The sequence below is a fragment of the Stenella coeruleoalba genome, assembly GCF_951394435.1.
Source record: "Stenella coeruleoalba genome assembly, chromosome: 6".
Classification (NCBI taxonomy): Eukaryota; Metazoa; Chordata; class Mammalia; order Artiodactyla; family Delphinidae; genus Stenella; species Stenella coeruleoalba.
Window position 1 is genome coordinate 3,040,057 of NC_137151.1, and position 27,246 is coordinate 3,067,302.

Consider the following 27,246-nt stretch of genomic DNA (forward strand, 5'->3'; position numbering starts at 1 on the left):
CCCCCTTAGGACTGATTTTGCTGCATCTCATAAGCTTTGGTATGTTGTGTTTTTGTTTTCATTTGTCTCAAAGTATTAATTTCTCTTGTGATTTTTGTTTCTTTGACTGGTTGTTTAAGTGTGTGTTATTTAATTTCCACATATTTGTGAATTTTCCAGTTTTCCTTCTGTTGTTAATTCCTAGTTTCATTCCATTGTGGTCTGAGAAGATAATTTATATGATTTTACTTATTTCAATTTATTATTTTTTTTCTTTCTTTTTTCTTTTTGTGGTACGCGGGCCTCTCACTGTTGTGGCCTCCCCCGTTGCAGAGCACAGGCTCTGGACGCGCAGGCTCAGCGGCCATGGCTCACGGGCCCAACCGCTCCGCGGCATGTGGGAACTTCCCGGACCGGGGCACGAACCCGTGTCCCCTGCATCGGCAGGTGGACTCTCAGCCACTGCGCCACCAGGGAAGCCCCTATTTCAATTTATTGAGACTTGTGTTGTGGCCTAACATACTGCTTCTCCTGGAGGGTGTTGTTCTCTTTGTCCTTGAGAAGAGTGTGTCTTCTGCTCTTTTTGTGTAGAATGTCTCTACATGTCTGTTGGATCTGATTGGTTTATAATGTTGTTCTTTGCCTGAAATTTTGAGATACTACAGGGCCAGTATTCCAAGTCCAAATGAAAGAGCAAGGCTTTCCTAAGCTCTTTGATTTTGTCAGTCTTTGTGTCCACACGACCCATTCAGAAATATGCACCATACTGTCAGTCAACATCTGATTTCTGCAGACCTCATTAGCAACTAAAAATTGTTTTAAAAATCTTGAAAGTGTATTTCCATCTAGAAATTGCCTTTCTTTTTCTGTTGTCTCCCTTTTTTCCAGAGACTCCAGTAGGTAAAAATCATAGCACAAATCATTAATTATGGGGGCTTCCTCTGTTAACAGTACTCAAGAGTTTAAATTCCAATCTCACTACTGGCTGCAAAAAAGCCAGGGAGTTGTGTCCAATGAATACAATATCTGTCTTTGTTGCTTTCTCTGATCAAGGTGATTTCTCTTTCATACAAGAAATTATAAGCATATGTTTATATTAATTTTTATGTATACTTCTACATACAATAGCCACAAAATACAAAGCCACTTAAAGAAAGATGTCTCCTTTTTTTCTTATTGCAAAATGAAAAAAAGCAGCAAATTCAGCATTTAGAGGGTTAAAATTACAGCTGCCAGGGGAGATCCCAGATGGAATGCAGCCCCTGCCCCTTCAGGGGCCTCACAGAGGCACTGCCAGGCTGAAGAAAAGACTATTTTCCCTCCAGTTTATCTAAAGCTTTTACTCCAGACCTGGGAATTGAATAACTTTTTTTCTCCCTCTTGGAGGAGAGTGGAACACAAACTTTACATTTTTAACCGACCCAAGCCCATTTTTGGGAATGTTTGGGGCACTTTTCCTCTTACGTGGAGACAGAACAAAGACCACAGGGTTACCAGGGATGTGCTTTCCCCTCCCTCAGTCCAAGCAAGCTGGCTGCTGGGGTTGAATTTACTGTTTTCAAATACATTGGTAAATTTTATTTCTCACAGCTGACAGGTCAGCTTCTGTTTTATACTATGGGTGGTTCCATGGCCACCAGGGACCAAATATTCATCATGTCCCATCCCTTCATTCTTCCTTGTACCGAACAATGCTTTTGCAATATCTCAGTGACTCAGGGTTGTTCTAGAGAATCCCATTGCTGTCATCCCTGTGTCAGGGTCCCCAAGACCACCCCCAGTTTTAATGATTTGCTAGCAGGCCTCACAATACTCTAGATATAGTCATACTTAGGGCTAAAGTTTATTACAGTGAAAGAATAGAAAGCAAAATCAACGATGGCATATGGGCAAAGTCTGGGAGAAACTAGACACAAGTTCTCTCCCAGTGGAGACCCACAGGGTGCACTTAGTTCCCCCAGCAAAGAGTTGTGACCACACATGTGAAGTGTTGTCTTCACATGCAAAGTGTGGAGACTCGTGCCCTGTGCTTTCACTGGGCAGGTCATGCAGGCATCTCTGCCTGGCACTTGAGTAAGTTTCAGGCCCCCCAGAAGGAAGCAGGTTTCAGCAGAGACCATGTTGTTTGTGCAAACAGTTTAGGCACAGGGATGCATTCTTGGCAGTGAGGGGATGGTGGGAGCCCTCACGAAATCCAGGTTCCCAGAGGGCCAGCTGATGGCTGACTTGCAAACAGGCTGTCTAGGGGACAGCAGTATCAGGCCTGCTCTGTCAGCTCTTTTCTTTACAGTACCATAATTAAAGTTTGTTAATTTCTCACACGGTTAAACATTTAGGTGGTTATTTTTTGTTTTTCTGTTCTAATAAAAATATGAGTGATGAATGTCTCTCTAATAACTTAAAATCATTTTGTTTTTTGGAGTGGGGCATAACTCCTAGAAATAGAGTAAATGTCTTTCCTGAGAATTTTTATATCTTTTACATCTTCTGATACATATTTATATATTTTGTCCTCCACTTAACCTTTTTAAAAATTTTAGTTCTCATCAGTAAATTTTTCATGGTATCTGTTGTATAGGTAGAAAAATATACTGCGGATTCTTTAAAATTATTATCTTCATTAATATGTAATACTTAAAAAAAAACATATATCAAGATTAGGAAATTCTAACTACTTATTGGCTCATCTGCTGTTTTTGATGCTCTGATAGGCCCTAGTTGTGATAATGTTGAAGAAGATATGAACTCTTCCGCCCGAGGAGCTTCTGCCACAGTTTTGGAAGAGACACGGAAAGAAACAGCCCCGGTACAGCTCCCAGTTTCAGGGCCAGAGCTGGCCGCCATGATGAAGATTGGAACCAGGGTCATGAGAGGCGTGGACTGGAAATGGGGTGATCAGGTACTTAGAGATTTGACTTAAACACATTAGCCATATACGTTAGTCACCTTCTGCACATCCTGACTTGCATGCTGTGAGTAGGTGGAAACTGGAATAAATACCTATCTCATTCAAGGACATGTGTGATTGACAGGTGATGTAGTTGTTGATTTCCGGGCAGGTGAATAGAATCTCAACACCAGTAGAGAGTAGCGGCGGCCTGCTTTAGGGCCCTTGAACAGGATCAAGTCTATGAGGAGTGGCGACTCTTTTCAGGAAACTCCTGGCATAGGCGCGACTTGAGGTGCAGCCCAGAACAAGTGTGAGAGGGGGCAGGAGAGGGTAATCCTCACCTGAATAATCATGTAGGGAAAGCTCTGACACTGCCTCTGTGAGCTCATGGCCGTGTGCCGGTAAGGCGTGCTGACCCAGTGGCTACAAGCACCTGCTTGGGTGGTGCCCATCTTTCCACTTCTCCCCCAGCACTTTGCTCCTGTGTCTCTGTCAGGTCGCCCCAAGTAGAGGCCGGGGGCTGGGCTCTGCGCCGGTGCTGGAGCCACTAGCTGAGGACAGCGCTCGCCCTTCTGTGACGTGGAGCGTTCTTGTCATGTCCAGGTTTTCTCAGCCTCACTCTTAAGCACATGCCTCCTGAGAATCATCTCAGAGATCAGAGTGACTGGAACAGCTAGCAGCATCCTAAAAACAGCTTCTCCTCATAGAAATGAGAGGTAGAGGTTCACTCTAAGATCTGGGGGAAAAATGAAGAACGAGAGGCAACGAGGAGATACTGGTGCTTGTTGGAGGTTCCTGACCTTGTGAAGCCCCAGGAGGGGTTGAGGGGCCAAGGAGCAGGGTGGCAGGACCAGGCTGGGAAGTCTGGTCTCTGCACTGGCTTAGAGAACGTGCGAGCAGGTTCGTGCTGGTGTTCACTTTACAGTGATGATGTGAGCTGGGCATGTAGGTGGGTTTGGAGCCCCCTGTGGACTCGGGGGCTGTGTCCATTGCTGCAGTCATCTTCACAGGCAGTGTTCCTGTGACAGACAGGCCCGCACACCTTTAACCCGTCTCTGCTTTGGCTTCCTCAGGACGGACCTCCTCCTGGCCTCGGCCGCGTGATTGGTGAACTTGGAGAGGATGGCTGGATCAGGGTCCAGTGGGACACAGGCAGCACCAACTCTTACAGGATGGGGAAGGAGGGGAAGTACGACCTGAAGTTGGCAGAGCTTCCGGCCTCTACGCAGCCCTCGGCAGACGACTCGGACACGGAGGACGACTCCGGTGGGTGCCCGGGGGACCTGGCAAGCTGTGTGTTGGCTGCCCGTCCTTTCATCTGGGAGTGAGAGAGGTGCTCTGTAGGTCAGGCTTTCCCGGAAGGTCTAGTTGACAGGCCCCGGGTGATTTCTGAGGGACTTGACTCCCCATTTCGCCTCGGAGACAGTGGGGGGCGGCGGGGTGAGGCAGTGGGGGGCTTGCTGTGTCCTCTCCCCTGGTGGGCCTCCTGCTGTCCCTGAGCCTGTTCCTGGAGTTGCGGGCATTGCCTCACCGTGCCCTGAGCATGTGTTCTTCCTTCTTTCACCTTCCCCTCCCGAGGCCCTTCCCTCAGAATGTGGCACATAATGTGGAGTTAGTCAGTACTTTACTGCCTTAGACAAAGTGAGGGTGAGAACTTAGAGTGACCTCAGAAAGTTAACCCTGTAAGGAGAGGTAAGGCTGTGGGAAGAGGGCTCCATGACACTTTTTGAGACGCATCTGAAAGACCCCGGGATGCCGATCTTGGCGAGACTGTCTAGGAGGCTGGCACTGATTCTTGGGGCTCAGGTGTCTGCTGTATGCATAGCATGGCAGGCTCCCAAGGTCACTCTTACGGTTAGGAGAGGAGACCCAAGAGGCTGAGCTCGCTAGAGAAGGGGTGGCGTGGAAGGTGGCAGAGGCTGTGTTCTGTGCCCATCGCATGTGCAGGCTGCTCCATGCATGTCAGATATAAATGGGTGACCCCTGTCTTGGGCATGTTAGGAGTAGTGTGCGGGAAGCTGTGTGGCCCTGCCTAGATAGTTGGTGCTGGTTTGCTACCACTGTATCTGACAGTGTCCAGGCCAGGTGTCCCTCCTCCCAGCTCTCTGCCTGGGGGCTTTGCTTGTGAAGTTGGGCCCTGAGCAGGGCAGGCCAAGTGACAGAGAGGTGGCCCAGTTGTGTCTTCCTCATCCAGAGGCCGATGGCCTGGACGTGTGAGCACCAGGCTCCGCCTCCTTGGAGGTGGCCACCTCATCTTCGTCGGGGCATAGCCAACTCAGCAGCAGCCGGCTTTTGACATTTGATAAGTTGGCTCCTTGAAATCATTTTAGTGCTTCTGAGCTGTATGCTGAGATTGCTTTAAAAAATTTAACTGTAATTTAAAAGGCTTGTTTCCTTTGAGTAAGGTGGGGCCAGAGCTGATTAGGGTGAGCCCTTGTGCATCCTGAATTCCGTCTTTAATTGCAAAGAGCTGCTCCCTTTCCACAGTAAGAAAAGAAGAATGTGATATTAAATCCCTTAAGTTACATGCAGGGACATTTTCCAGTTTATTTGGGAGTATAGTTCCTTATTTTGATTCTTTTTTTCAGAAGCTGAACAAATTGAAAGGAACATTCACCCCACTGCAGTGATGCTTACCAGCACTGTTAATTTACTGCAGACTCTTTGTCTTTCTGCTGGAGTCCATGCTGAAGTTATGCAGAGCGAAGCCGTCAAGACTCTGTGTGGGCTGCTGCGAATGTTGGTGGAGAGTGGCACGACAGACAAGACATGTATGCAGTGGACAGTTGTGGACCACAGAGTCAGAAGTGGGCTGTGGATTTGTCATGTGTTTGTGTGTGTGTGTGCATGTGAGGGTGTGTGGGTGTGTCAGTGTCATAGGGCTGCTGCTGTAACGAGTTACCACAGACATGGTGTATTAGTTTGCTTGAGCTGCCACATCAAAGTACCACAGCCTGGCAGCCTCAGTAACAGAATTTATTTCTTCACAGTTCTGGAGGCTAGAAGTTCAAGATCAAGGTGTCAGCCGGGCAAATTCCTCCTGAGGACTGTGAGGGCAGGAAGGATCTGTTCCAGGCTCTCCCCTAATTTCTGACGGTTTGCTGGCAATCTTTGGCATTGCTTGGCTTGTAGATCTCTGCCCTCATTTTCACATGGCATTCTCCCTGTGTGTGTCTGTCTCCAAATTTCCCCTTTTTATAAGGACATCAGTTACGTTGGATTAAGGACGCACCCTAATCTAGTTTAACCTCATCTAAACCAATCACATCTGCCATGGCCCTGTTTCCAAATAAGGTCCCATTCTGAGATAGTAGGACTGAACACAGTTCAACCCTTCACAGTGGGTTAAAGCAACAACTTCATTCTCTCAGAATCCTGGATACCAGAAGTCCAAAATCAAGGTGCCGTCAGGCCTGTGCCCCCTCCCAACGCTCCAGGGGAGGGCCCCTCGTTTTCTCTTTGAGCTTTGGTAGCTCCAGTGTTCCTTGGCTTGTGGCCACATCGTTCCAGTTTCTGTCTCATCTTCACTTGGATGCCTCCTCTGTTCTTTTCTGCCTCTTGTAAGGGCTTTCATTGGATTTGGGGTTCACCCTAATGCAGTATAATGTCATCTCAATCCTTAGCTTACTTACATCTGTGAAGAGTTTATTTCCAAATAAGGTCACGTCTGAGGTTCTGGGTGAATATGAATTTTGGGGGATACAATTCAGCCTACAAAAGTGTTCTGAGTATGTGAATGTGAGTATGTGTAAGTGGGGGAGAAGTTGAGGAAGTGAGTGGAGCAAACGTGTGTGTGTACATGTGAGTGTGAGTTTGAGTGAGACTGAGTGTGGATGTGGATCTGTGTGACTGGGTATGTGTGAGTGAGTGTGAGTGGCCGTGAGAGTGCGTATCTGAGACATGCTGGGGTGCGAGTGCCTGTGCATGTGTGTGGGTGTGACTGAGTATGGGAGAGAGCATGTCTGAAGGGTGGTGTCCCTGGAGACCTGGAGGCCTGGAGAATAGGACGGCTGGTCCGTGGGAGCTGGGGAAGGGAAGCTGGTCCAGGATCTGAGCAGGTCACGTGGCGTGACCCCACCTCAGGGCCTCTGCCAGCCAGGAGGGCTCGGAAGCCCCAGGTGTCTGCTAGTGGAGACCCCGGGAGAAGCAGATAGGGTCATGCTCTCGGCAGAGTCAAGCCGGGTAAACTAAACCCTGTGAAAACCTCTTATTCTCATCCTACTATCTAGCCTTCTTAAACTTGGATTGGAAATTTATGATGCAGATCAAATATAAACAAGCTCCTGGGGGGGGATATTTAAAACATGTGAAATTTACAACCTATACCAGATGTCCTCCCACAGATAACTGCTATTGAATTGTGAATTGTTTTCCTACTGCTTAGAGACAGTAAGTAGATGAAATTCCTTAGCGAGTTTGAGTTGCTCTGTGTACCTTAGAGATTTTTAAAATCTACAGTGTTCCTTGAGCCAAGTCGCAGGTCCTCCTGTTGCTCTCACTTAGAATAATTGAAACTGTAATATATTTGGAAAGGAGCTTATTATTGAAAGTAATGTGATGTAGGTAAGTTAAAAGTTGGACTGGGCATTTATTTCTGGAAATGGGGTACCAAGCTGGTCTCTCTTGCTCTGGCAGCCTCCCCCAGCAGGCTGGTGAGCCGGGAGCAGCACAGGAGCTGGTGCACCCTGGGCTTCGTGCGCAGCATCGCCCTCACACCGCACATGTGTGCCGCCCTCAGCTCCCCGTCCTGGATCGCACTGCTCACGAAGGTCGTGGAGGGACACGCGCCTTTCACCGCCGCCTCGCTGCAGCGGCAGGTAACTGTGCTGCCAGACTGATCCCCGCTTAGCGTGAGTTTTGGGACTGTGGGAGCCCCATCAGAGGTGGCATTGAGCTGGCCGTCGTCATTAGGTGCCTGAGGGCAGAAAAGAACTGGAACTAACACAGTAGATTTTCTAGAGTTCAGAGGCTGAGGAAGTTGATTATTTTAAATTGATTCAGTTGTTAAGCCTTAGTTGAATTGCTTTTCTGTGAAGTGATAAATCCTACCAGCTGCTCTGATCTGCTTCATGGGAGTTGTGGTATAATTGTCTTGAGAAGAATTAAACTAAAAGGAATTATTTTTTAATTAAATGAATATCTGCATGTGTAATGTAGCTTATTTTTTAACCTCTGATAATCCATATCACTAATCAACGTGGATGTAATTATCTTGCTGTTAGAATCATGAATATTAGAATTTTCACATGATTAATTGTGTTACAGGAACAAAAAATAAAGTAAAACCTCCTAATCTGTCAGACAGTGGCTTTCTTTAATGCTCGCTGTTTTCAATTGCCCTTGTCAGATCTTAGCTGTACATTTACTGCAAGCAGTACTTCCGTCGTGGGACAAGACGGAAAGGGCAAGGGACATGGAGTGCCTTGTGGAGAAGCTGTTTGGTTTCCTGGGGCGCTTGCTCACCACCTGCTCTTCAGATGTCCCGTTCCTCAGAGGTGGGCAGCTCTCCCCCTTACCGGTGTCCTGGGTAAGCGAGCAGGGCGTCATGAGGCCCTCCTTCGCGTGTTTCCTGCAGAATCCACGCTGAGGAGGCGGAGGGCCCGGCCGCAGGCCTCCCTGACTGCCACACACAGCAGCACGTTGGCGGAGGAGGTGGTGGCGCTGCTCCGCACCCTGCACTCCCTGGGCCAGTGGAACGGACTCATCAACAAGTACATCAACTCGCAGCTGCACTCCGTCACCGCCGGCTGCGCGGGAAAGCCGGCAGAGGGGGTGGGTGCCGCACTGCCTTTTCACAGCTGCTAGTTTTTCTCTGTAGAATGCTGATTTAACTTTCAAATTACCTTTTTAAATGCTGTGTATTTTGTTCAAGGATGTATTTTAAAATATTTTTTACTGGAAAAAGTTATTGAGGAAACTAACATAAAAGTGAATTTGGCTTAATTGCAAGTGTGTAGGAGACAGGCAGCCCCTGGGCTCTCGTCTACAAGCTTGCTGTCTGTCTGCATTAGGCTCTGTTAGAGGACTACTTTCCTGACTCTGAGACCCCTGAGGTGGGGGGCCTCATGGCAGTCCTGGCTGTGATTGGAGGCATTGACGGTCGGTTGCGACTAGGGGGACAAGTCATGCATGATGAGTTTGGAGAAGGCACCGTGACTCGCATCACCCCGAAGGGCAAAATCACCGTGCAGTTCTCCGACATGCGGACGTGTCGCGTTTGCCCACTGAATCAGCTGAAGCCAGTAGGTGAACTTGTGTTTGGGTTACTAGGTAATGAGGCAAAGGGGTTTTTTATACTAGACCTGGGAAGAACTTGATTCTTGTAGTTTAGGTTGGCCTTCTAGGAAGCTACCCAACTTGAGGAAAACCATCTATCTTTTTCCCTTTGATTAACAGGGCCTGTCTCACAGGGTTGTATATAGATTAGTAGTTCATGTGTCTTATTTTAGCCTCAAAAGACATGAAAGGGCATTAGCAATTTAGAGGGTCTTGTGTAAGTATAAGTTAGTTTTATTTATTTCAAAATGTGAATTTATGAAATTTATTTTTTATTGAATGACTCAACTTTCAAAAAAACCTAAAAATGACTCCTTTAAAAAAAAATGATCTTTTTTTCACGTTGAAAATGCTTAATGCCTATGTTGAGTGACACGACTTATGTAGCAGCTACTGTCGTCTTAAATCTGTGAATTAGGGATCCATAGGGAAAGTGAGTGATTTATATTACTTTGATATAACCCAAGTGCAATTTGCCTATATCTTTCAATAAAATGCTGTTTTTGATTATTATAAGAAGATATGCATGTTGTAGAAAATTTGAAATGTATAGAAAATATCTAAGAAGTTAATAACTACCACCACGATGTAATCATTGTTTAACAAGTCAGTAAAGAAAAAATTAATTTAGGTTATATTTACTATATATGTAAGCCTTTATCTTGCCTTTGGGGTCGTCTTTTTAAAATTATTTTCAGATCTAGAAAGACTTATGAACATGTTTGTTACTTCAGAATTAAGACGCATAGTTATGATAACTTTCAGAACGTTCATTTGTCCTTCTCGTTGGACACACTTTGAAGGTTTCTGTGCTCCCTCTCCAGCTCCCTGCTGCGGCGTTCAGCGTCACCAACTTGCCCTTCACAGAGCCCATGCTCTCGGTCTGGGCTCAGCTGGTGAACCTTGCTGGTAGCAGATTGGAAAAACACAAAATAAAGAAGTCACCTAAACAGGGTTTTGCAGGTCAGTACATGCCCTTCATGATGAAACAGCTACAGTCTTAACTAGTGTTGTTTGGACAGTGTTTGTTGTTTTGTCAGAGCAAGTTCTGTCACTGCTGAAGTCTTTGGGTTCAGATGGATGGCCACTGGTTGAGTGACGGTGGGTGTGTAGATGAGAGTGTGTGATGCAAAGAATGATGCCATGGCGGGGGTGGCACCTGAAGAACCCCAGGCCTCCCTACCTCCTGGTGCCAGCGTTATTCTGCGCACACTTTTTGAAGAGGAATCTGTGTTCTTTCCCCCTCCCCATTTACCCCCTGGCCTCTTTGCAACCGTACCTAGCAGGGCCTGTGTGTTTGGACCTGCCTCGCTTGGTGTCTGGATGCTGGCCACCCGTCGAAGACCAAGGCCACTCGTGCTGGAACTATTCCTCTTCCACTGCTCACTGGACTTTCCTTACATTGCCCCTCACATATTATTTGAGAGTTCTTCTCCCTGACTGTTGTTTGCACCTTGGAAATCCTTGTGGTTTCATCCATAACTTCTTGATCTTTCTGCCCACTCTTCTTGAGTTTTCTCACCCATTTTCCCCCATTCCTGTAATTGCTGCTGCAGTGTTTATGACGGTAAACACCTTTAACTCTGGATCTCCAGTTCACATCTCTGGCTAGAGGACCAGGTGCATGTAAACCACAGCATGTCAACAATTCAAGTAACTTTGTCCCTTAGCCAGCGTTTCCTGTCACAGTGAATAAAACTGTCTGCCAGGTATTCGAGCTTGGTGCCCCAGTGGCACCTCTGGCTCTTCCTGTGTCCTCCCATCCCACATTCCCACGTCCCCATGCTGCCTTCCATGGCCTCCAGCATGTCCTGCTTTGGAACGCTGCTGCTGTGACTGTAGTCTAGCTCTCCTTGTGGTCTGCCTACCATCCTTGTGGTGGCTTCCCTAGTCTGTTCCTCAGTCCGCCCGTGGACGTTACTGCAGTCATTTGTTTAGATAAGATTCTGTAGGGTGCGATGGTTTTGATGAGTTAGAGAACTGTATGCTGTGAGTATCTGACAAAAGTGTCTCATAGGCGTCTTGGGAAGACAAGGTGAAAGTATTTTATTTGTGATGTAGGTATCTGGTTGAAATTTCAGCAATTTGGGAAATATTTGATTATACTAGCAATAGCTAACATGGTTCTAACTGTGTTAAACCGTCTAATACTCGCCCCATCCCGAGGTAATGCATGGGGAGCGGGAAAGGGAGAAGACATGAGGGAGGTAGAGGATGCTTACCCACAATACTGGGAAAGGCAAGTCCTACGTTATGGACAGGCTTTGACATGGTCAGCTGAGTCCCTCAGGGCAGTGCCTTCCTCAAGGCTGTACAGCTGCTGAGAGGGAGAGCCCAAGCAGCGTGTTCCATTCCTGCTGAGTCCTTTTTTTCCCCCACAGGACAAGTAGACTTGGACCTGCTGAGGTGCCAGCAGCTAAAACTGTACATTCTGAAGGCAGGCCGTGCTCTGCTTTCCCACCAGGACCAGCTCAGGCAGATCTTGTCTCAGCCAGCTGTTCAGGAGGCTGCAGCTACTCATACAGGTATCTTTTTAAGGAGCCCTTTTGAATCTGTCAGAAAGGCAGATACTCCAATAGGAAACAGGCAAGGAACATGAACAGGCAGTGCATAAAAGGGGAGGTACAGATGGCTTCTACATGTACAAGGAAGATGTGCAACCTGGCTAGTAACTGATGAAAAGTGATAGAGCCTGAGGGGATTTGGTGGGGGGGGGAGGGAGAACAGTGCTCTGCTGCCTCACTATTTAAAGTGCGGCCCAAGGACCAGTAGCATTGATGGCACATAGGAACATGTAGAAATGTGGACACTCAGGCCGCACCCCAGAGCTAAGAAATCAGGATCTGCATTTTTTACAAGGCCCTAAGGTGGTTCGTATGCACGTAAAGTGGCACTGCTCTAACACTTTGCTAGTGAGAATTTAAGTTGGTACAACCATTTAATGGGCATTTGAGGAAATCTTAGACTTCAAAATGCATACACACACATATCTGTATCAGTATATCCATTGATTAGCAAGTCATCCTGTGGGGATTTATCACATGAAAAGCCGTGGAGATACGTGTTTACAGATGCTCATTATGGCTTTTTTGTTGGTGTTGTTTTTGTGATGAAAACTGGAGACACCTAAATGCCCATTATTAGGTGGGGTACCCATGCAGTGGAGTACCATGGCGTCATTCACAGTGATGATATATATATATGTTAATGCCATGGAAACTTGAAAATGATAAACAAAAAAGCTCATTGCTATGTATATCTGTTTGTAGATTTGCCGTAGATTCATCTGCTTACCAAAATAGTGACAGTAGAATTTCAGCTGACTTTATTTTCTGTGTACTCTTCTGTATTACCTCAACTTTCTGGAATGAGTTCATATGACTTTGAATAGAAAAAAACCAAAGCTATGAAATATTTTTTGATTACCTATTATTGAAAGACATTGTGTTAAATATTATGGGGAACAAGATAGTCCTTGTTTATGATTTTTTTACTCTCTGGGGTGAGGGTGGGGATAGAAAATGGACGCAGATGGCTCTGTCCAAGGTACGGGCCTGTGTGCTGTAAGACATGTGAGCACAGGTTCACAGGCGTCTGGGGGATGCTGGCAGCTGAGGGCTGGGGAGAGCAGCCTCGGAAGTGTGTGGCAGACCCTGGGTGCAGGCTACTGAGGCGTCTCCGTCCCGCGGGAGGAGACTGTAGGAGCCCAGGCATAAGCAGTAAGTATGTGGGTACTGAGCTTTGTAAGGAGCTCAGGGTTTATCGAGGACTGTGGGGCTAAAGCTGGGGAGGTTAGTTGAAGTCATGTGGTAGAGTGCCCTGACTACCAGAATGAGAGGTAAGGCTGACTGGAAAAGCTGTGGCAGCGCCTGTCATGACAAGGATTGATGTTGAGGAAGATAAATATATACGCTAGTGAGTTATAGGAGTATTTGAAACAGGAGATCATGGATATGGGGGCAATTGTGTCAAGTGATAAGGTGTCTTCCAGGGGAAGGCATGAAAAATGGAAAGAAGGAATCAGTAGACACTGTGATGGTGTAGTCTTTTAGATGATACCTTTTTGGAAAACTAGCGAAAAGTCAAAGATGGCTGACGTTTCAAGCTTGAGTTATAGGGAGGATAGGGAGGAGGACTGTTGACAAAAATTAGAAAAGCCCAGTGGAGTGTGGGGTGTTGCGTTTTGTTTCCTAGACTTCAGAGGGCATCATGGAGGTAAATCTAATGGAAGTGCAGATTCGTTCCGTATTAGACATTAGGGACCCTGAAGACAATCCACAGTTGTATTAGAAGATCAGGAAGCAGAGCCCAGGGAATTGGATTGGCTGTTCTGTGGTCACCCCGATGTGGAGCTATGGCAGCGGTGAATCCGGATAACCTTCCCACGCTTGGGGCAGATCAAGGGCTCCAGATGGAGCTGTCTAGAGCAGGGCTTAAAAAATCCACCACAGCCACCTGTTTTATAAAGTTTTATGGGAACATAGCCGCACCTGCTTGTTTACATGTCATCTCTGGCCGCTTTCACACTTCAGTGGCAGAGTTGAGTAGTTGTGACAGACCCTGTGGTCGGTAAGCCTATAACTGTTGACTCTCTGGCACTTCAAGACGATTTACAATCTCTGGTCTTAGAGGATTAGTTGAAATTGTAACCAAACCTGGCTATCAGTGGTCCCAGGGCAAACAAGAAGTGCCAGACACCTCACCCGAAGCTGCTCAGATTACAACAAAAGACATCACCCTGACCACACGTCATATTTGGGATTGGTGTCAGTTTATAGTCTGAACAAGCGTTAACAGAAAAATCAGGGCTAGAGATACAGACTTGGGAGTGTTCATAGAAGGGGTTTCTGGAGTGCTGAGTGAGCACCAAGATGGAGAAGGTTAAGAACTGGACCAAGGGCAGGAATCTGGGAGGTAGCTTTGGTTGGCTCTGAAGGCACAGACAGATGAACTAAAGAAGGACCGAGGCCAAAAAGCAGGGAGTGGAAAAAGCCTTGAAGATTTTGGTTATCTGATGCTTGATGAGGTAGAAATCATACCTGGTTTAACATGCTCAATGCACTATCTTTTGTAGTAAGGAGATGTTTGCTGTTGGAAATACAGTGTCATCCATATTTTGTTTTTAAATTCAGATGATGGAGCAGCCTCATCCCCTGACCTTGGGGACATGTCTCCTGAAGGGCCACAGCCCCCAATGATCCTCTTGCAGCAGTTACTGGCCTCGGCCACCCAGCCGTCTCCAGTGAAGGCCATATTTGACAAACAGGAGCTTGAGGTACAGTCAGTAGCCTTGGCAATTCTAATCCAGTGCATTAGATTGTGGACTTTCTTTTCCTAGATGTGTATTTTCTTAAGGATATAGTCTGAATTTTAAATGATATGCCAAAGTAATTCTTATGACTAGGTTTTAACCATGTTTGTCATAGAATATTACAATACTAGTTAGAGAATGAATGAGTTAAAGTTTAATCTTATTTAAAGTTTCTGTGAATTATTTGTAAAAATTAACTAGATTCAGCATTTGGTGTTAATGCTCAAATATTCATGGAGGGGTCTTTTTCCAGGAAATATTATTATTGAAAGAGCCCCATTAGACCTAGGAATATGGTGCTTGCTTATTTGTTTCACTCACGCCAAAGCCTGTCTTGAGCATGCCTTGTTGCTGCCAGGCTCTCAACCAACACCCTGTTTTGGAGCATGTGCACTGCACTGCATATTCAGGGGTGGGGCTGTGGGCATGTTCCTATAGAAGAGACTGACATCTGGCCAGGTCTAAGCATGATGGGAACTTTCACGGCCCACCACGTGGAGGACTAGGTATTTTAAAAAATACTTCTTGCTTTGTACTACATCAAAAATTCTGGACAAAATATCAAAGAAAAAACTAAAACCTTGGGGGCTTCCCTGGTGGCGCACTGGTTAGGAATTCACCTGCCAATGTAGGGGACACGGGTTCAAGCCCTGGTCTGGGAAGATCCCACATGCTGCGGAGCAACTAAGCCCGGGCACCACAACTACTGAGCCTGCGCTCTAGAGTCTGTGAGCCGCAACTACTGAGCTCGCGTGCTGCAGCTACTGAAGCCTGTGTGCTTAGAGCCCATGCTCCGCAACAGGAGAAGCCACTGCAATGAGAAGCCCACGTATTGCAACTGAGAGTAGCCCCCACTTGCTGCAAGTAGAGAAATCCCGCGTGCAGCAGCGAAGACCCAGCACAGCCAAAAATAAATAAATAATTTTTAAAAAACGCACACAAAAACCAAAACCGTGAGTGCTCAATTTGGCAGGCAGAAAATACTGTAGTAGAAATCTTCAGAGACTAAGACCCTGTGGGGAGCCAGGATCCAGAGTGAGCTAGGAAGCTGGTGGGGGGCAAAGGGAGAAGGCAGGAAATGTTGGGCACAGGGGCAGCAGGAGAGGAGGATGCCGGGCCTTCTCCAAGTGGGCCTGAATGCCAGCTACTCCTTAGGTCTGAAAACTTGAGATGGGAGATCAGGTTAAAGTTGCTGCAAGGCTGTGTTGCCAGTCACCTATCAGATAAAAACAGGACACTGAGCAATGAAGAGGATGTTGGGCAGATGCACCCCCGAGCCATGCTGGGAGGTGCCCAGTGTTATGGGGAAAGATAAGACTCGAGGAAACAAGGAGACCTAGAGTTGTCCTTTAAGAACCGGGAAGGGCTACTGTACCAGAGAGAGAGCTTCCATTGCTTTGTCTCCATTGATTCTGATGGAAATTCAGCTGACATTCTTATTGTTCTGTATGAAATGTCTTTCATTTCCTCTGGCTGCATTTAATACTTTCTGTTTTCCTTTTGTTTTCTGCAATTTGACTAAGGGTGCTTATGGTGTAGGTGGTTTTTCCCCCTTATCCTCCTTGGGGTTTGCTTAAGTTACTTGTATCTCTGACTTGATGTTTTTTTTCCCCCCACCAAATTTGGAAACTATTGACTATGATATTTTTTCCTGTCCCACTCTCTTTTGTTCTTTTCTAAGATTATTGCTGTAGTCTGCTAGATTATTAGTGAGTTTCTGTTATTTTTAAGTCTCTTGGTTAAATGGCTTGGTTAACTGTACTGAACTGTTTTAAAGGCCAGGGTGTGCTGCTTTATTGGGTCTAATCTGCTGTGAGCCACCCAAGAAATCCTTTATTTTATATTTTCAGATCTCATATTTCCATTTTGTTCGTATTTTATAGTTTTATCGTTCTTGACAGTTCCCATCTCTTCACCCTTTTTATACCTGTCTTTTACTGTATATTTTAAAACATATTTCTGATTGTTACGTTAAATTTCTTATTTGCTAATTCTAATGCCTAGGCCACTTGTTGGTCTGCTACCATTGGCAGTTTTTCTTCTGATTATCGATTCTGCTTCTTTACATATCTAAAAAAATTTTATTGTATTCTGGATGTTTTGGATATTATGTCGTATGGGCTCTGGGTCTGTCACTTTCCTCTGGAGAATGTGGAATTTTATTTTTGTAGATGGTTCAGTACCTGGTAGTTTTCCTCAGTCTAAGGAGGCTTGGTTCTCGACTTTTTGGTGATGATTTATTTTTGTTTTGCCCTTAGTCCTGGTTCCTGGTCTCTTAATTCTGTGGGATTTAGAATCTCTTTGAGGTTTCAGTGGAGACCTTTACATCTTGAGCAACGTGCTGAAACTTGGTTGGACTGGGATGTCACACCGTCTCCCTAGCGCTGGGCCTTCCAGCAGTTTCTTTTGGCTGGGTTCTTGAGTCTCACACACGCTTAGTTTTGCCGTCAGCCAAAGATTTGAGTGTAGACCACATGTGCATTTTGTGGTTCTCCCTCACGTCTACTTGCTCTGGCAGGCCGCAGTCCAGTGACAGTGCCCCTCTTAGCAGCTTGCCTGTGGGCTTCCCTGTGGCCAAGGTTGCACCTGTTCCTGTTTTCTCCGGGACCTTCAAACAGTTTTAAAAAATATTTTGTCCAGAATTCATAATTATTATCACGGCAGAGGCTTAGTCCAGTCCCCTCTCCATTACCAGAACCAGAATCCCTAGCTCGATCTGGTTCTGAATTGTAAGCTTTTAGGAAGCCTGTCACTTCCCAGTTATTCGGACTTCACAGCAAAACCCTAGGCTTTTGACACTTCCTAAGCACTGGAAGGCCCAAGGGTGTCTTCTGTTTCTTCCGAATGCCTTCCGACGTGTTCAGTTAAAAAAAAAAGAGCAAGTCTCAGTGCTGTGAGAACAACTGAAGAGAAGGGAAAGAGAGCTGCAAGTGGACAAGGGAGAGGGCTCCCTGTCTGGAGGCAGGCAGTTCCCAGCTTCAGGCCACAGTGATGCATGTATTCATTGATGCATTGCAGTTTGTTACCCAGTATTCTTTATTTCCCTCATTTTTTTTTTTATACCATGTTTAACCCCCAGAGTGGCTTTTCTGCCTTTGAATAGTTGGGAGTTGATTTGGTGACACACGAGAGGGTCCTGTGCCATCTCTGACCTGCGTGCAGAGGGAAGAAAGCGGGAGGCTGTGGGCACTGACCTGTCATGTGGAAGGGTGGGGGTCCCTTTCTCCCACCCCATCAGGCCTCTCACCTGTGTTCGCTCGCTTAGCGTTCAGGGCTGCTGTGAAGTTTCCTCAGTGGACATCGATAATTAGCTCATTTACTAGGTAGACTCTGTGTGTACTGAAGCAGGAGTTATTTGACTATTGAATCTTTCCTCTGCATTTGACTATGGAAGTTGTCTTTGTTGTTTTTTAAACATGTTTTATCCATTCATTTAAAAATACACATGTAAGCCAGGGCTTTCTATAGTTTTGTACTGCAGTTCATAGTAGTAGTCTGTACTTTCCATTTCCCTAGACTTCTTAGTCCCCTGATTTACAAACCCCATTTGCCCAGGCTGCCGCGTTGGCCGTGTGTCAGTGTTTGGCTGTGGAGTCTACTCACCCGTTGAGCCCTGTGTTTGAAGACTGCAGCTCCAGTGAGGCCACGACGCCTGTTCCTGTGCAGCATGTTCGCCCAGTTAGAGCGAAGAAGCACAAGCAGTCTCCTGGTCCCGCTCTGCCTATTGTGGTTCAGCTCATGGAAATGGGATTTCCTAGAAGGAACATAGAGTTTGCACTGAAGTCACTCACTGGTGCCTCTGGGAATGCTGCTGGCTTGCCAGGTACTGGGTTTTCCTTGTGGGTGTTGGACTTAACGCGCCCACGCATTTGTTTGTAGGCTTCCCTTGAAATACTAACGTCAGAGGCCCCTCGGGAGGCAGGCGCTGTGGTCCTCACTGTGGTTATGCTGTGTGTGCTTGCTCCTAGGCGTGGAAGCCTTGGTTGGGTGGCTGCTGGACCATGCTGACGTGCAGGTCACGGATCTCTCGGATGCAGACACGGGGTCTGAGGAGTGTTCAGACGAGGAGGTGGTGGAGGATGTGGATGCCACGGCCTATGCTGTGGTCAGTGCTCCCCTCGTGCCATCTGTCCCGAGCTCTGGATTCCTCTGCACCACTGCTGGGCATGAGGCAAAGCTACGAAGTGCTGCCTGGGTTTTCTGTCTCTTAACTACTTTTAGCTTTAAGACAGACCCTTGTTCCAACATCTAATGATGTCGGGTAGCCATTAGAGGAGCTCTTAATAAAAAATCATTATTTATGCGACACGTTGACTTCTGAGCCAGTTGTTTTATGGGATTAATTTGGATATGGCTCAGAAATTTTCTGTACTTTCAGCTTTTGAGATTTATCCTGCTTACATCCTGTTGCTATTAGTCTCTTTTAAATGAAGAATTTCATAGTGAAAACATAGAATAATATTTTATACTTTTTTTTAATATTATCGATTTCACAAACTACTTTCTTTTTAAGTAGGTTTATCGGTTTACCATTTAAAAAAAATGTATTTATCTTTTGTAGTCTACTGGTGCTGTTGTAACAGAGAGCCAGACGTACAAAAAGCGAGCTGATTTCTTGAGTAATGATGATTATGCTGTGTATGTGAGAGAGAATATTCAGGTGAGTAATTGTCTTAGGCTGGAACTTTGTTTAGGTTTTCATTCAGCAAATGTCTGAGCATCTCAGAAAGTTGGAGAGGGAGGGTGCAGCACCCAGCAGGGGAGGCCGCTGTGGCTGGAGCAGAGGACGGAGGAGCAGAAGATGAGCAAGGGGGGCGGGGGGACCAGAGGCAGAGAGCAAGAGGTGGCTTGTCCACAGTGACGTGGCACACAGCCCTGTGCTTCTCGATTACCCCCGTTTTGGACACTTTTACAATCTGTTTTTGCTTTCTTTTAAAAAAAATATTATTTAAAAAAAAAATTATTCTCATTGCCATCTAATTTTAAACATTTAATTATGCTCTTTATGTAGTCCTTTTTAACCTTAAATCCTTTCTTTTCCTGTTTTAATTCTTTTGTTCTAGTCAGTATACTTCTGGGAAAATCCCAAAAATCATCTCATTTCTCCTATAAATTTGTCAACAGTATGTATCCCTAATAGATAGAGGATTTTATTTTTAACATAACGACATTACTGTTACCTCGCATTGCCTAACAGAATAAACAATAATTCCTTACTATCATCTTACATATAATGCTTGCTCAGATTTTCCCAATTTTCTCAAAAATGGCTTGTTATAGTCATTTTTAAAGAGTTGGATACGAATAAGATCACGCATCTTACATTTGGGTGATGTGTCTTTTTACCCTGGAACAGTTTCTCCCTCTTTTTTCCCTTTTCATGCCATTTATTTGTGGCTAAAATTACGTTGGCCCTCATCTTCCTCCCTCTCCTCTGCATCTCCTGTAAAGTCAAAGTGAGGGCTGGAGGGTGAGTGGACTCGGGCTGCATCTTAGGAAAGAATGTATCGTATGGACCAACGTGCAGCATCACTTGTTGTCTACGCCATCCATTCTCTATTAATTGTCCATCTTGGTGCTTCAGTAGCCATTGATGTCATTATCTAGACCCATCAAGAAGGGTCCCACAATAGTGATTTTCTAAGTTCGTCATCCCTTCCAAATTTATTAGCTGGAGTTCTGTTCGTTGAAGAAAACATTCTTATCAACTCTGGTTGATAAACTATAATATAGTTTGTATACACAGAAAAGGCAGAATAAATGGTTGTTTTTTGTTTGTTTGCTTGTGTTATCAATTTTCAGAGTGGTGAATTGGTGCCCTGGTACTTAAAAAGATGACCAAGAACCTTTATTTTGCTTATTATCATTATGATGAATTTATTGGCTGTTATGGATTTGATGTGTTTCAGCCATTTTCCTTTTGGTCAGGTTGTTCTTTTGAGGGACCCTGTTAATCTTTGATAGCTCCCTTGCTTGATGACACAAGTTGGTCCAAATTCATCTTGTATATTTCCTGCCCCAGACATCGAACCAGGCAGTTTTCTAAAGAGCCCTGGTTCCTTTTAGTGTAAAATGATTTTGAGAGCATGCTGGTGGGTAGAGGAAATTTTTCTTAGGACTAGAGTAATACTACTTAAAATTGATCATTTCACCTATATACTGTACTGGATTTTTAACTTAATTCTAGGTGGGAATGATGGTTAGATGCTGTCGAACATATGAAGAAGTGTGTGAAGGAGATGTGGGCAAAGTTATCAAGTTGGATAGAGATGGATTACATGACCTCAATGTGCAGTGTGACTGGCAGCAGAAAGGAGGCACCTACTGGGTTAGGTATATTCATGTGGAACTTATAGGTGAGAACATTCTTTATTAAGTTCTTTTGTCTTTCTTAGTTAGATTCAGAGTTCCCAGAAATGAATGCTAATTATAGTTCATTTTTTTTATTGGAATGTCTAGGCTATCCTCCACCAAGCTCCCCTTCTCACATCAAGATTGGTGATAAAGTTCGCGTCAAAGCCTCAGTTACCACACCGAAGTACAAGTGGGGATCTGTGACTCATCAGAGTGCGGGGGTTGTGAAAGGTAATGTTCCCCAGGCAAGAAAACTCCAAGTGCCAGGTTTTCATCTACTAATGTAACTTTTAATTTATTCATTCGAGGGCAAGAAAAACAAGTGGAAGGCAAGCCTTATGATACATAAATAGTGTTGTTTTGCTTTTCAGTGCTCTGTAGACCAGGAGTACACCTGTTGTTGGACCGAGTCAGATGTATTAACTCACTGCAACTTGGGAGGATGCATACCCTGGAAAATGGGGTGTCTCCATAAGTGGGTGTAACAAAGACTAATGGGGTTTGCATTGTGTATTTGGGGAGGGGTTCAAGGAATGGGGTAATTCTAAGAATCTTAGTGAAGATTATTTAGGAGGAAGAACAGTGGACTCACAGTGAGGTTATGATGAGCAAGGAAGCAGAGCAGCCAGGATGGATTTGTGGTTTGGATTAGATTGAATGTGACCAGATATGTTAAAGAGTGGTTCTGGTTTTATCTCAATCTGTTACAGTCTCAGGGTGGCCTTGTCTCATGTTGGGGTTCTATAAACTTGTTCTGTCAATCCTTCTGCCAAATAGCTAGCTTCCTCAGTGTTTTTCTCTCTTTTCTTAATGCTGTGTAAGAATTTAGGACTAAATTTAAATGGATGTGTGCAAATGATAGGAGTTAGCAACTGGAAACACAATATTCTCCTCAGCTAATATTTAATGTGATATTCTTGAGATTTCAAATCAAACACATGGCATACTTTAAAAGGTATACTATGTCCATTTTAACAATTGCATGAGAAATGATCCAGATATATGTGTGGCTTTATTTTATCTTTAAACTCCTTCAGTGCCATTTTTCTTTGTTTTTTCTTGTTTCAGTCTTGGAGAAAACTCTTACTGTCAAACAGCTTAGATTAGAAGTGGCTGCAATGGTGGTGCAGGAGTGTTAGTATTTCTTAGGTTACATAAGAACAAATAGCTTATTTAACATTTTACTTTAACAGTTTTCTTTACTTAAGAGATTCTTCAAAGTTTTACAAATCAAAACAAAGATAAATTTAAATAGTAACTTGGTTTAGAAGTTAACTTTTGGAGTAGCTTTCACCAAAGGGCAATAGATGTCTTAACGTTATTAATGTAATTTTTAGTCCCTAAGATAATTGAATGGAGTTTTTGCTTGGCGTAATTAAACAAACCTTCTTATCGCGGAAAATTTCAAACATATACAAAAGTAGAGAATATAGTATACTGAGCTTCTGTGTACCCATCACCTGGCTTCAACAGTTGACAAACTCCTGGCCAAAGTTGTTCATCCATGATCTCCTCCCTCCATTATTTTGAAGCTAATCCCTGATTGACATCATGTGTGAGTTCATCCATAAGTATCTTAGTGTGTCTCTCTAAAAGAGAAGTACTCTTTGTAAACAGAAATAACTGTAATATAATATCCCATAGCTAGATTATAGATTTAATTTTTTTTTTTTTTTGCGGTACCCGGGCCTCTCACTGTTGTGGCCTCTCCCGTTGTGGAGCGCAGGCTCAGCAGCCATGGCTCACGGGCCCAGCCGCTCCGCGGCACGTGGGATCTTCCCGGACCGGGGCACGAACCCGTGTCCCCTGCATCGGCAGGCAGACGCTCAACCACTGCGCCACCAGGGAAGCCCTATAGATTTAATTTTAATTTTAGGTTTTTATTGGTGACAGAGATGTTCCAGACAATTTCTGTTCTGTCCTAGCTTTCAGTGCCAATGGAAAAGATGTTATTGTCGACTTTCCTCAGCAGTCTCACTGGACTGGGCTGTTATCAGAAATGGAGTTGGTACCTAGTATTCATCCTGGCGTTACGTGAGTTTTTATTTTTATATTGCTAGATTTGTTTGGGAAGGATGGTTTTCTTTGGAATTAAATTTAATAAATGACCTCAGCTTTTTCTTTTCAACTCAATGGCTATTTTAAAAACAGGTGTGATGGCTGTCAGATGTTTCCCATCAATGGATCTAGATTCAAATGCAGAAACTGTGATGACTTCGATTTTTGTGAAACTTGTTTCAAAACCAGAAAACACAACACCAGGCATACATTTGGCAGAATAAATGAACCAGGTATAGTAGACTGGTTATGTTCTCTTTCATCAAACTATTATTAACGAGATAATTACTGTGGAAACAAATGTACTTAACTTTGCTCTTTAAAGTTCATATTTATATGGTGAGCACTGTACTGTGTGCACAGCAAAACAGGGAAGATGGTCCTACCCACTTGATGAATTGCTGTTTTTTCTTCAAGCAATGAGTGGTCACTGGAACTAGAATAACAGGGATTGTTTGCTTGTATTTCCATAAAGAACAGTAAAAGGATCTCAAGAAACTAGTAAATGTTTCGTTGGATGGGATGTGGAATTGGAGAGACGGAGAGTGAGTCTTTTTATTTGTATATCTTTTAGTATATCTTTTTTTATTATGGTAGAATATATACAACATAAAATTTGCCATTTTAATCACTCTTAAGTGTACGATTAAGGGAATATTGCACACTGTCACCACTATCTATTTCTGAGACTTCTTCACCATTCCAAAATAAGAGTGTACCCAGTAAGCAATAATCCCCATTCTTCCCTCCCCCAACCCCTGGCAACCTCTAATCCACTTTTCGTCTCTATGAATTTGACAACTCTAGGTACCTCATGCATAAGTGGAACCATACAAAATTTGTGTTTTTGTGTGCCTGACTTCTTTCACCTTGCATTAGGTTTCCAAGGTTCATCCATGTTGTAGCATGTGTCAGAACTTCATTTCATGGCTGAGTAATAGTCCATTGTATGTATCTACCACATTTGGCTTATCCAGTTCTCTCTTAATGGACATTTGGGTTATTTGTACCTTTCAGCTATTGTGAATAATGTTGCTGTGAACATTGATGTACAAATCTGTTTGAGTCCCAGTTTTCAAAACTAGGAGTAGAATTGCAGGGTCATTAGGTAGTTCTTTTAACTTTTTGAAGAACCACCAAAATGTTTTCCATACTGGCTGCACCATCTTACATTACTATCAGCAATGTTTTTGCTGTTTCAGTTTTTCCACATCCTTACCAACATTTGTTATTCTCTTCTTCTTCTTTTTTTAAAAATTATAGCCATCCTAATGGGTGCAAAATAGTATCTTGTGATTTTGATTTGAGTTTCCCTAATGACATTGAGCCACTTATCATGTGCTTTTTGCCATTTGTATATCTTTTGGGGAAGGGCGTGTCAATTCAATTTTAAAACTTTTGATATTGAGTTGTAGGAGTTCTTTATATATTGTGGACATTAAATCAGATATGTGATTTGCAAATATCCTATTCTGTGGGTGGTTTTTTCACTCTCTTGATAGGATTCTGTGATACAGTTTTAAATTTTAATGAAATTTAATTTATTGTTTCTTTTGTTGCCTGTGCATTTGGTGTCATACTTACTTCTGGGTCAACTTAAGAAATCATTGCTTAAATCCAAAGTTGTGAAGGTCAGCCCCTATGTTTATAAGAGGTTTATAGTTTTAACTTTAGGTCTTTTAATTTAGGTCTTTGAACCACTTTGAGTTAATTTCTATGCATGGTATAATGTATAATTTCATTCTTTTACACGTGTATCCAATTTTCCCAACACTATTTGTTGAAAAGACTGTCCTTTCACCACTGAATGGTCTTGGCACCCTTTTTGAAAATCAGTTGACCATAGATGTGAGAGGTTTTTTTCTGGGCTCTCGATTCTATTCCATTGGTCTATTTGCCTATCCTTACATCAGTACCACACCATACACAGTGATTATGATAGCTTTTGTAGTAAGTTTTGAAATTGGGAAATGTGAGTCCTCCAACTTTGTTCTTTTTCAAGATTGTTTTGACTATTTGGTGTCCCTTGGAAGTCAGTATGGATTTTGGGATGGAGTTTTCTGCATCTGCAAAAAACAATATTTTGATAGGAATTGCATTGACTCTGTGTATCACTTTGGACAGAATTGTCAGTTGTCTTTCCATTTACTTAGGTCTTCTTTAATTTCGTTCAGCAGTGTTTTGTGATTAGTGTGTAAGTCTTATGGGTTCTTGGTTAAATTTATTCCCAAGGGTTTATTTTTCATGCTATATTAAATTAAATTATTTTTTAAAATTTCCTTCTTGGAATATCTGTTGCTAGTGTATAGAAATATACACTACACACCTACAGTGCATATTTTCAACACACTTTGTGTGTTGAATTTATTTCCAGCAACTTTGCTGAATTTATTTATTAGCTCTGATGGGGTTTTTTGGTGGCGTCTTTAGGGTTTTCTGTATGTAAGATCATGTTGTCTGTGTTTAAGAGCATGTTGTCTGTGAACTGGGATAGTTTTACTTCTTCCTTTTCAATTTGGATACCTTATATTTCTTTTTCCTGTCTTATTGCTTCAGCTAGATCTTCCAGTACTACATTGAAGAGAAGTGGCAAGGGTAGGCATCCTTGTCTTGTTCCTGGACTTAGTGGGGAAGCTTTCAGTCTTTAAGCACTGAATATAATGTTAGCTGTGGGCTTTTCATAAATAGCCTTTATCATGTTGAGGAAGTTCCTTTCTAGTCCTAATTTGTAATATTCTCTTATCTTTATGAAGGAGATCTGTAGAATCTGCAGAGCAATCTCCTTTTCAAGGCTAACTTTGAATACTTCGTTTTGTTTTTGATCAGCCTGCCATGGGTTTATCAATTTTATTAGTTTTTTCAAAGAACCAACTTTTGGCTTTGAATTGCTGTCTCTCATATTTTTTTCATTTCTTTTTCCTGTGGAATTTAGGTTTACATTGACTCCGCACCCCACCCCCGCCCCAAATGCTTAGTTCATTAATTTCTCACATTCATATTTTCTAATATATGAACTTAAAATTTTAAATTTATCTTTAAGCATGGCTTAAGCTGTATCCTGTAATGCTGATATGTAGTAATATCTCATCATCATTCATTTAAAAGTATTTTTAAAATTGAATTGGAATTATTTTCTTATATTCATTGATATTTAAATTTTCAAACATGTCAGCATTTTCTACCTCTATCTGTTTATTGGTTTCTGCATTGCATTCAGATTGTGTATCCTGCCTGATCTTTGACATTTTGGGGGAAACTTCTGTATGATCATAAGACTCAGCATATAATGGGATTTTACACATGTTTTATGCATGCCTGAAAGAATGTCTCCTGCAGTTTTATGGTGAAGTTAGTGTTTGCTTAGTGTATCTTTTTCTAGCCTTTTACCCTCAATATTTCAGTAATCTTGTGATTAGTGGAGGTTGTAGATAGTTCTGTTTTTTTAAAAAATTCCAATGTGATGATCTTTGTCTCTTATTTGGATCTTTTAGGTATTTATTTACAGTTAAGGCAGTTACTGAAATATATTTTTTTAATTGATCAACTTCTTAGTGTTTTTTTTTGTTGTTGTTCTGCCTGTTTTCTGTTCCATTTTTTCTCCATTCCATCTTCCTTTGGACTGATACGTTCTTTATTAGTTAGCCAACCACCGCCTCCCCAACACACACACTTGGCTTAGAAGTTACACGTTTAGTGTGTATTCATATACTATATGAGTAGTGTATGTTATATGCATTTTTGGTATTAGTAGTTACTCAAGATATAGTGACATCCTTTTTTGACTTATAAAATCTAATATTATTTAGTACTTTTACCCTCCTCCTAAGCAATGCAAGGACCTGAGATCCCTTTAAGTTCATTAACCTTCATTCTGATTTAAATTACCATGGTTTTATTATTGTGTTTAAAAACTTTACACATGTAAATTTTAAACAACACAAGGCATATGATTGTTATTTTCTGTAATATTTGTCAAGATTTTTTTCACATACTTAATATTGTAGTTTTTTTCTATTCCTTTTTGTGTGTTTCACTTTTCATCCATCATCATTTTTCTCCTGCCTGAAGAATGGCCCTTAATATTTTCTTTAATGCATCTATGTGGTTATGAATTCTCTTTTTGTGTGTCTTTATTTCTCCTTTATTTTTGAAAAATATTTTTGCTGGGACTTTTAGCACTTTAAAAATACTGTTCCATTGTAATTTGGTTTATATTTTTTCTGCTGAAGTCAGCTGCAAGTGTAGTTACTGTTCCATTAAAGCTATTCAGTCTTTGTATTTCCCCTTAGCCTGCTTTTGAGGTACTCTTGTTTCTATCTTACACAAATTTTATGTGTGTGTACATATGTGTTTCTTTGTATTTATCTTTCTTGTAGTT

The 27,246-nt window shown here is 43.2% G+C and overlaps 1 protein-coding gene across 4 annotated transcripts in view; it reads left to right on the plus strand.

Moving 5' to 3' along the window:
- Positions 1-27,246, plus strand: part of HERC2 (HECT and RLD domain containing E3 ubiquitin protein ligase 2) — a 229,590-nt gene that overhangs the window by 101,879 nt on the left and 100,465 nt on the right. For 3 of the 4 annotated variants that reach the window (XM_079925094.1, XM_079925096.1, XM_079925097.1), the window contains 17 exons: positions 2,691-2,878; positions 3,943-4,135; positions 5,458-5,640; positions 7,505-7,686; positions 8,217-8,364; positions 8,445-8,641; positions 8,881-9,111; positions 9,970-10,108; positions 11,527-11,670; positions 14,278-14,420; positions 18,012-18,279; positions 18,425-18,561; positions 19,018-19,116; positions 20,644-20,812; positions 20,916-21,041; positions 22,736-22,844; positions 22,962-23,101. In XM_079925094.1, coding sequence (XP_079781220.1) covers positions 2,691-2,878; positions 3,943-4,135; positions 5,458-5,640; positions 7,505-7,686; positions 8,217-8,364; positions 8,445-8,641; positions 8,881-9,111; positions 9,970-10,108; positions 11,527-11,670; positions 14,278-14,420; positions 18,012-18,279; positions 18,425-18,561; positions 19,018-19,116; positions 20,644-20,812; positions 20,916-21,041; positions 22,736-22,844; positions 22,962-23,101 — 2,796 coding nt within the window. The remainder of the gene's footprint in view (positions 1-2,690; positions 2,879-3,942; positions 4,136-5,457; positions 5,641-7,504; positions 7,687-8,216; positions 8,365-8,444; positions 8,642-8,880; positions 9,112-9,969; positions 10,109-11,526; positions 11,671-14,277; positions 14,421-18,011; positions 18,280-18,424; positions 18,562-19,017; positions 19,117-20,643; positions 20,813-20,915; positions 21,042-22,735; positions 22,845-22,961; positions 23,102-27,246) is intronic. The other variant, XM_079925095.1, reaches the window with a different exon arrangement.